Source organism: Sycon ciliatum, chromosome 1 (assembly GCF_964019385.1).
Source record: "Sycon ciliatum chromosome 1, ocSycCili1.1, whole genome shotgun sequence".
Taxonomy (NCBI): domain Eukaryota; kingdom Metazoa; phylum Porifera; class Calcarea; order Leucosolenida; family Sycettidae; genus Sycon; species Sycon ciliatum.
The window spans coordinates 78,819,809-78,829,899 of record NC_088643.1 but is presented as its reverse complement, the minus strand read 5'-3'; the positions used below and the strand labels follow the sequence as shown (position 1 = coordinate 78,829,899).

Here is a 10,091-nt window from a genome sequence, read left to right as displayed (position 1 = left end):
GCGCCTATGGCCTAGCGGGTGGACGCAACGAGGCCCTAGCTAGGCTATGGCCTGTACTAGCTGTAGTAGTAGTAGTCATAGATCCTGTCATGTCACTCCACGCCGTTCACGTGTCCAGAGAAAATATTTTTTGGCCCGCGGCCCGAAACTTGGCGAAAGATACAGTCATGCATGATTTATGTAGGTCGCGAACAGTCGAGTTTATTTTTCTGTTCAAAGAAGTCAAATGCCACAGTCATGAGAATGCACATAAATTCATAATGAGTGTAGCTAGCTGTGTCAGTGATGGTAGAGAACAGTTACAATCATAAGTACGTAGGGCTGGCTAGGGTACGATAGCATTACATGTATCCGGGGAGATGGGTGCAGCTGACTTCCACTGTGCCAGAAAGAAAGTAAGTAATAGTTAGTTCAGCTTCACAGCGGCAGACTCCAGGGCAGTGGGGGATTCCGGCTGTTGGGCCTAGGCTGTAGGAGCTGTCGTGTGAGATCATGGACAGTGATACCGGCGAAACCGGAGAAGCTGAAGATCAAGTTGACGAACTGCCGGAGCCTGTCGACCAAGATATTGCTGGCTCAACAACAACAGGGAGGGGATCTGCAGCAGCTGTTGCCGCTGCTGCAGACCAACGTTGGGTGCCCAGAACTGGTGACGTGGACAGGCCTCGTTCAGCGTCATCGCCAGCCCGAGTATCTAGCGCTGGCGGCAAATTTCGGAGCAAGGCGCGCGCTGCTTTCAATAACTTAGCCAATGGTAGGGTTGACCTGATATGTAGTACACCGTGCACTGTACACTGTAGCCTAGTGTAGGGATAATAGTATTAGTACTGATTGCCCTGTAATGCACAGGGCATTTATAACACAAGCAATCACAGGCGCACACGCACGCGTGCGTGCGTACGAGCACGCACACACACACACACACACCACACACACACACACACACACACACACACATACACACACACACACACGTACACTCACACATGTGAGTGTGTGCGAGCAAATCTGGCCGATGACTTGCTATGCCTGGTTTTGTCTCTGCAACCAGATGCAACATGATAATGGTATGGACACTCGGAGCCCTGACTCCTGAGCTCAGTGGTGGGTCCAGAATGAAGTCAAGGTCCGGGCACAGTCGTCGGGGTGGTGTGAAGGGCTTAGCCGCTAGACCCCTGATCCTTGAAAGTCTCAGCTATAGGATAAATACATCCAGCCACGGAAGGCATAGTCGAGGAAAACGACATCTCTAGTCGATGCTGTGGACAGCGTTGTACTGTGTAGTGTTGTACTGTGTAGTGTTGTACTGTGTAGTGTTGTACTGTGTAGTGTTGTACTGTGTAGTGTTGTACTGTGTAGTGTTGTACTGTGTAGTGTTGTACTGTGTAGTGTTGTACTGTGTAGTGTTGTACTGTGTAGTTGACAATTTGGGTTCCATTCACATCTACAGTAGTAATAACGGCGTGCCTTGTCACCAAAGCCTCTTGTAGGGTAACACACACAGAAAGCACTCGATGCACTACTGTGATAATTATACTTCAAGTAATAATATAATGATGTTTAGATGATGCCACCAGACGTATGATGCATCGATGCTCTAGCGCGCCCTATGCTCACGGCCAACATTCCCGGACATGTATACAAGTATAATGGACGAGACCAAGAGTACATAACCCCCCAGAGTGTGCAACGCCGATCCAGCTCTGCATAGGGTCTTGGTCGAGCGGAATCGGATCTTCTGATGTCATGCGTACACTTCATACCAGCGCAAGGCCGGTCTCGAGGCAGGGTACCATTGTTTTTGATCCAAGAGCACCCGCGACTCCCCGGGTTCCCCTCAGATGTGTACGGTATTATGACGCAAAGATCCGATTCCGCTCGACCAAGACCCTATGCAGATCTGGATCAGGCGTTGCACACTCTGGGGGGTTATGTACTCTTGACGAGACCTAACAAGGTCGAAACCACTAGCTGTCCGGATATGAGTACATAACTAAGCAGACAAGTACGCAGAATACACGTTTAGTATAAAGTAGCAAATATCTTTTTACCGTATGCCGTGTATGGATGCAGTCGCTGACTTTGTGTACTCCACTGGCACCGAGCAGACTGGTACCAAGAATACATACACTGTATGTGTGCAAACTCCAATCGACAGTGCTGCTCAATGAAATCCAGTTGTGTCACACAAGTACGCGTTGGGCGTCGCGCAGCTCTAGACCTGCGAACACTGTGACTGGGCTGCGAAGTGGTGCAAGGCGCCAACTTGAGTGACGCGACTGGATTGCATTGAGCAGCGCTGTACATGGCCTATGGGGTCTGCGGTGGCAGAGCTTCACATCACGTGGCACCCCCCCCCCCCCCCCCCCCCCCCCCGGTGCCTGATAGATACAGGGTTGTATGCAACCCTGCTTCGTGTTCAATTCTGTGCTATGCTCGTCCTTTTCCACTGTTTGCCGGTGTAACCTATTGAACCATGTCACGTGATGTGAAGTTCTGCCGTCGCGGATCCCTAAGACCATGTAGATTCGAGTTGCGCACTCCTGGGGTTAGGTACTCTTGCTGATACTGCGCCTGCAAGCTTCCTCGCTCACAGACCCCCCCCCCCCCCTCCATATCATGCTGTTAGGTGCAAGGGAGAGTACACAAAACCCAGAGTGTGCAGCTTCTGACTTTTCGGCATGGGGGCCTGTCGCAGCGAGATTCCGGGTTTACATCATATTTGGTGCAGATCTGTGGCGGGAAGTGGCGTAGTGCGTATAACTGAGCTGCAGTTGTGCAGAAAGAGACCTGCTTGAATCCTCCTTGTACGCACTGCATCACTAAAATGATGCAATCCCGGAAGTGCCGCCAACCCATCAGAGCTGCACACTCTGGGTTTCATGTCCCGTTGGTGCAAGAGGGTGGTAGCACACACCTCTCAGCAAGCAGTGGCCTCTCACGAACTCCTCTGTCTTTGTTGTCTAAACCAATAGGATGGGTCATTCCAGTACCTACCATTGGCGGAGCTTTTCGGTCTGGCGAACCAATCTGGTTTTTGGGCCAGCATTATCATGGCACAGCAACATCCCGTGAGTACACACATACACATACATGTACATGTACATTGTACTGATGCATCATCAAGTGCCAGGACACCATAGATCATGCAGTGGTGGGTAGACCTTAAGGCTACATGTAGTGCAGATTCTGCTGTGAGATAGCGGCTGCAGCATCTAAAGTAAAGTGCTTCGCCAAGTCGAGATTAGAAAGGGATCAGAAACGATTGATCTGAGCGGCCTCACCGTACATATACCGTCTTCATTTCTGCGTCACTTACTGAAGTAAGTTAGTTTTGCCGGTAGTTATATCGTGATGATGGCCAGCAAGGTGAGATCAAGGGTACATAACCTGAAGAGTGTGCAACTCTGATCTCTGAGTTATGGGTGCCCTGCACGGTGCATTGCCTTCACTACTATCATAGTGAAAGTGATGATCAAGCTGGATTTGAGCCGCAACGATTTCACGCACAATGCGGTAAGCTCAAGGCAATGCCTGTGCTGGATGCATCATGTACGAAACCATTCAAAGTCTCTGAGAAAAGCGTACTGGGAAGCAGGAAACTATAGCAGATCAATAATGACACGATGGCCCACAGTTTGTGGCTACGTAGTGCAGGCGCGCCACCGCTATGCAGGGTTGCATACTCTTGGCGTTATACACTCTTGGTTGGAACATGTTCAACTCCGCAGTTCTGTGACAGCAACAGGGATCATAGTTGCATTATCGAGCACTCATGATGAACTGGCAACCTTCACTGCATTCTTGTTATTTGATACAGGAAAGTCACGCTCTTTCAGCCTCGACCAAAAGTCCAGCAAGAAGGCAGCAGACTGTCCGGGCCATCTTGCAGCCTTCCTGTCCGACTTTCACTCTCGCTTCTGGATCACGTACCGGCGGAAGTTTGCCATCATTGGCGATTCGTCCTACAGCTGTGACACTGGCTGGGGCTGCATGATACGTACTGGACAGATGCTTGTTGCACAGGCACTGTGCGAGCTGATGCTGGGCAGAGGTACATGACTACAGGAGTAGCGATGCATGATATGCCTGATACAGTCAAACAGTGGACAAAAAGGCTATTTTAAGGTTGTAACTCAGAGTTTCATGCACAACCATGGAATCATCAAACCTTGATACACGTGATATGCATGTTGCTTCTCACCTGGTTTGCTACATGAAAAATGCTATAGGGAATGCAGAAAACCGAGCAGGGGCAGGGAATGTTGGACGTGCTGTTTGTATGATGTAAATCAGACTCTCTGTGTTCTCTAAGAGATAGGATTCTCAACTCTTGCATGTCCTGATCGTATCACACGCACACAGGGTCAACCATTGTACATATCTAGCTATACTAGACTCACCATCGTCGCGTGTGAATTCGTTTTCACTCTAAGCTGAAGGAAACTCTTCTTTGCCTGTCCTTAGATTGGCGGATAGGTGAGAAGAGCAAAAAGGCTGACGGAGTGGAGCACCAGCTAGTGAGCTTGTTCAACGATCGGATGGCAGACGACTGTCCGCTGTCCATTCACAAGCTCCTCAGTCTGGGTCACCAGCGACCTGGTCAGTGGCTGGGGCCGGCCGAGGTGTCACATCTCTTACGGTATGACCATAATGGCCGATAATCAGAAAGCCTACAAGGCGGACAAATTGGCTGTACTGGACTCCTTGGGCAGTATACGATATTTACCATGTGCTCGGTTGAAGGGTAGTATGTTGCCATGGGGAAAATAAATTGGCCAGAAGTATTTCTTGCACTGAAGGCTCAAAGGTTTTCGAAACCACCCGTGGCTCATGTAGATCAGTTACAGAAAGAGTGCATACTACGTGACTGACAGGCAAATGACGCGCACAAACGTGCCGCAGAATAACAACAAGATTGATGTGCTCAGTACACTGACATGCTGCTTTTCTGTGTCTCCTCTCCTGCATGGGTTCAGGAAAGCGGTGGATGAAGCGTACCATCAGTGTCCACCTCTGCAAAACTTCAGGATTTACGTGGCTCAAGATTCCACAGGCAAGCACTGTATATTCGTTAGGATTTGAATTTCAGCGCAGAGTGAATAGCGACTGAATAGAGCGGTTGTCAGTTGACAACCCTTTTTCTTCTTTAATGCAGTTGCGGGATATCCATAAATTTCTTAGATTTGAATTCCGTTTTAAGTAAAAAGCTTTCCATGCATGCTGTACATGTACTGTAGTTAGGCAAGAAGCAGAAAATAACCTTTTATTTCTTGCTACAGATTAAGTGAGTCACTGATCATGCGGCATGCTACGGTCTCAGTGCATGCTACGGTCTGAGTCAAAAGCATCATGCGCTGGGCAATCACTAGGGAGGTTTAGTCCCACGTAATCCGTGGGTACTTTACGTGTGTGTACCACGTGATACTCAGTGACCCACTTACAGATGTTTTCTGACTCACGACATACCGTGTATGGAGGCTCACCCACGTTCCGCCAGAACGTGGGTGAAAATCAGAATGGAGCGCATTTTGCGAGCTGTGAGGGTGCTCAGCTGAAGAAGTTTCCGAAGCACGAAATCAAAATATTCGATGAGCTTCTTAGGCCCGGATAGCTTCGTCTTTGACCAGGTTTGGGCCTTTCGCTTCATGCTTTTGTTTGTTCCATGTGACTAAACACAACATTGTAACGTGGATGCCCTTCATCCACTTTACGTGTATCACCCACGTACGCGAACCTCCCTACTTACAATCTGCCGGTCTTGTATGGCTGTTGTGTCCTTGCTAACTGTACAGTATACAAAGGAGATGTCCATGACCTGATGATAGGAGCAAACAGAAGCCTGCTGAGCAGCGGCGGCAGTAGGCGGAGTAGTGGTGTTGTTGATGCGGATGTCGGTGAGGGGCAGGCTAGTGCTGAGAACTCCGTTCTAGTTCTGGTACCGGTACGCCTGGGCAGAAGCCGTCTCAACCCGATATACGCACCATGCCTGCAGGTTAGTCCTGTTCTTCTTCCACAACATGTACCCGTACAGCGCACAGCGTACATACTATGGCTGAGAGGAGGCGATGAAAATACGGCGAATAGCAGTATGTGATTCTGTGTGGTATTTGTTAATGGCAAGCATGCTTTTAAAAGAGTGAAGTTCCGTTTTCTATGTCGCCGCTGTCTTCGTCTTGTCGTTGTTGTCGTTCAGACTTTACTCGCTCTGGATTGCTGTGTGGGTGTCATTGGTGGTCGTCCCAAACACTCACTCTACTTTATTGGCTGTCAAGGTAGGTGGTAACTGTGCTAGTGATCATCATACTGTTGGTGCAGTATGTAGTGGTGCCTTAGATTAGCCCAGGCCGCAATACATCTGTACTAAGTTACTGGCTCTTCAGGTTTGCCCCCCCCCCCCCATTTCTATGGTTGTAGCGCTCTCTCTCTCTCTCTCTCTCTCTCTCTCTCTCTCTCTCTCTCTCTCTCTCTCTCTCTCTCTCTCTCTCTCTCTCTCACGCACACACACACACACACACACACACACACACACACACACACACTATTATAAACAAATGTACTTGCAAGTAAAATGACTACTATCACAGCAACAGCAAGCAGTGACTGAGTGTCTGCATTCTTTACTTGCTGTGTTACTTTCGGTCTTTGGTTAATTTAGTATTCTCAACTACATGTACTAGTATTTTGTGGTGGGTCTGATCCACTGACCTCCTGCCGCTTTAGAGGTGGATTCCGCGCCTTGATCCTCGCAGGTACATGTAGTAGCATTCTTACCCAATACGGAAAACTCAGTCTGACTGGGTCTGATGCAGACCGTGAAAATTGTGTAATTTTTATACTTCGAGAAGTATGTCGAAGGCTACCTTCTTTCCGGTACGATATGGCTGTGTGATCAGCAACAGCAAGAGTGCATAACACCCAAGAGTGTGCACCTCCCAACCTATGGGATCTGCCCCCTTGGCACACTATTGAGTGCTGGTTACAGCAGCAGCTGCATTTTCCACTGCTGTGTTGTGCCTGCATAGGGTCAGAGCTGATCTATCTGGATCCACACTTCTGTCAAGACTTTGTCGACAGCTCACGTCCAGGCTTTCCAACTGCAGTAAGTTCTTCACGAGTATTTTACACTCACGCACACACACACACGCTCATACACGCACATAGATACGAAACAAAAACACGGAGGACCCTGGCTAGCACCAGACGCTACTACGTAGAGTCTTTTGCATAGTATTGGGAACTAGGAGTGGTGTTACTGTGTGGCATTAGCATTGGCAGAGTCAATTTCAACTTGCTTTATCTTTATCTTCATGGCTCATGACCAATACGAGTTGCTGCTGCTGCTACTGCTGCTGTTGTTGTTGTTGTTGCTGCTACTGTTGCTGGTGGCAGTGTTGGTGGTGATGATGTAATTGCCCCTGTCCTCACTGTGCGTAACTGGGTGTGTGAATGTACTGTCCTGGTAGAGTTATCATTGCCAGAGTCCACGCAAGATGTCCAGCAAGGCCATAGACCCATCCTGTGCACTCGGTTTCCTCTTTGACAGCCGAGAGCATATGGAGCGTTCATGTCCTAAGATCACGGAGGTGAGTGCCTCACTTAGTCATTATCCGCCCAGAACAGGACAAGGGCTTCTAGTGTATTTATTACAGTTTTTCAATTTACATTTTTTTAGTTCAGAAGAGCAGAAAGGCTGAAGAGGTGCACTGCAAGGTCTGTGGAGACGTTATCACAGGTTTCAAGAGGCAAAATCGAAAACTCACTTGCAAGCCAGGGCTGATTTTCTTGCTTGCTTACATGAGAAAATACGCCATGGGCGTTTCATAAGCTTAGGGCATGTTCGATTGGTTGGATTCAGATCCAGATAGATTGAGTGGATCCTTTGGATCCAGCAAGGTCCAATCAAACGCTGCCCTTGATCGAATCTGGAATTTTAGTGATTTTGAGGGTTTCCGTGAGAGAAAGCAACGATTTCGCATCATCGCTTTTATTCCTGCCATTTGTACACACATCACGTACAGAGTACGTTTTTCGCAAAAAAAACAAAAACGAAACAAAACAAAAAAAGGAATCCGATGGATTCGGTCAACCCTGCTCCAGGAGTAGGGTTGATCGGATCGGAATCCGTTGGATCTGGATCCGGATTTGTTGAAACGAGCGTGCACATATTGCGTGGATCCAATTGATCTGGATCCAGATCCAACCAATCGAACATGCCCTTAGACATCTATGGCAGGGCTTATTAAGTTTAGCCCGTGCGAGTTTCACAACCCGTCTCATCATTTTAACTCGCCCACTGCAATGACCGGATGACAGATCTAAGTCGTAGCACGGCTCATCATGAGCCAGGGACTAATACGCCTTATGCACATTGACATCATGTACGAAATCTCGTAGAACCCAGTAGACCGAGCTGTGTGTTGAATGGACGAGTACAAGACCCTATCGTGTTATCTGTGTTTTCCACTACGACACGTGCCCTGCAGCCATTTCAAGCAACAGCCTTTTTTCGGACGAAGGTCTAGCTAGTCATTAGCTCTATCCAAAGTGATGAAGGTGAAAAAGCGACTGTTTGCCATTGCGTATTGGGCTAAACTGGTATAAATGCGCATGTATAGCACACAATTAACACCCAACCGGGCATTTACACACCAACGGAAATTTGTACATTTGTACAACGTGCACAAGGCTTATAAACCTAGGCTTATTTTTCTCATCTAAGCGGGCCTAGGGTCTTCAGCATTGAAACACATTCTAGTTTATTGCGGGGCATGAATTCAAGTCGTTCGATTTTCATGTCATGAGCCCTGGAATCGGTTCGTAATCCATTCACCCTATTCACATCTGGTGATGTGATTCGCGGTCATAATCGAACGCACTCACTGCAGTGATCTCTACAGTGCCTGCTGCTTTTAGATGAAGAGATCAGATTGGTCCACAACACACTAATTTTTTTTAAATAAGTTACTTCAAAGTAAAAGTCTACATGTACATGTATGAGTGCGCTGTCGACCAATCTGATCTGTTCTCATGCTGTACTCAGCTGTTATGACTGTGTTGCCTGTGATCGTCGGGTATTTCTCTTTTCCACTGACTGTATGTAGTGCGCCACACCACCCATGATGAAGACACGCTACCCCATCTTCACATTCAGCGAGCAGCGCCTTGCCGACATTTCCAGTGTTGAGCCGCGATGTCGCAACGTGCCGTCCATTAGGCGACCGCAGCTCGGAGAGGATGCGCGAGCCGAGACTGCAAGCTTGCCAGCACCTGCACTGGCTAGCACGTCGTTACCGGCGGCAGGAGATGCGGCGCAGCAGCGTTGGTCAGACGGAGATCTCGATGACTTTGTGCTAATGGAGAGCTGATACCAGCCAGACATTCACACAAGCCAATGTCTTTTCTCCTCTCATCCACTGTGTAGTGGAGTGGTTGACTGTCCCGTACGGCTGGGTGGCCAGTCCTCTGTGCTCACATCTACTAGATGTCTCGCCATGCCAGAGATAGAACACACACTCCACCGCCGGCATGAGTGCTATTTTAAAAGTTCTTCACCATCAGCATAACAATCATACTGATGTTAATTTTTTTTTTAACTACGTACTACTGTCCAAAAGCAGCGGGACTGCCATTTCATCAGGTGTACTCAATAAACAATTGTTTCTTTTTTTAATTTTTGTTGAATATATGAATAAAATTTAATTCTGTTACGCAATCAGCATGTCTTTATGTGCTTGGTAAAGATTTCAAAATTATCATCAATTACCAAATCAAGGGTATCCGTTATGGACAGTTTTATTGAGAACTACAATAAAAATTTACCTAAAAAGAGTTTTAATTTTCAAAGAAATTGCTTCTTTACATGACAAGCTATCCTAAACTGGTGTTCTCTCGTACAATATTGCGTTTTGGTTCCTCTTCCTGTATCATTGGTGCGATTGAGAAGTGTTGTTGTTGTTGGTGGTGGTTGTGATGGTGGCAGCGGCAGTGATGGTAACACACCCAAGTCTGCCCTGAAGGCCTGGTGCATGTGATGTGCACTTGACACTAGTAGAGTTAGAAAGCATCGTATACAGGGTCTTTTACACGAT

General features: G+C 47.9%; 1 protein-coding gene across 1 annotated transcript; it reads left to right on the top strand.

The window, feature by feature from the left end:
• Nucleotides 1–227: 227 nt before the first annotated feature.
• On the top strand, nucleotides 228–9,945 carry LOC135805664 (cysteine protease ATG4C-like). Its single transcript, XM_065319739.1, has 10 exons — nucleotides 228–754; nucleotides 2,976–3,071; nucleotides 3,821–4,054; nucleotides 4,468–4,642; nucleotides 4,980–5,056; nucleotides 5,796–5,995; nucleotides 6,197–6,275; nucleotides 7,026–7,102; nucleotides 7,467–7,586; nucleotides 9,105–9,945. The coding sequence occupies exons 1-10, from the start codon at nucleotides 493–495 to the stop codon at nucleotides 9,366–9,368; spliced, it is 1,584 nt and encodes a 527-aa protein (XP_065175811.1). The 5' UTR covers nucleotides 228–492; the 3' UTR covers nucleotides 9,369–9,945.
• The last annotated feature ends 146 nt before the right edge of the window (nucleotides 9,946–10,091 follow it).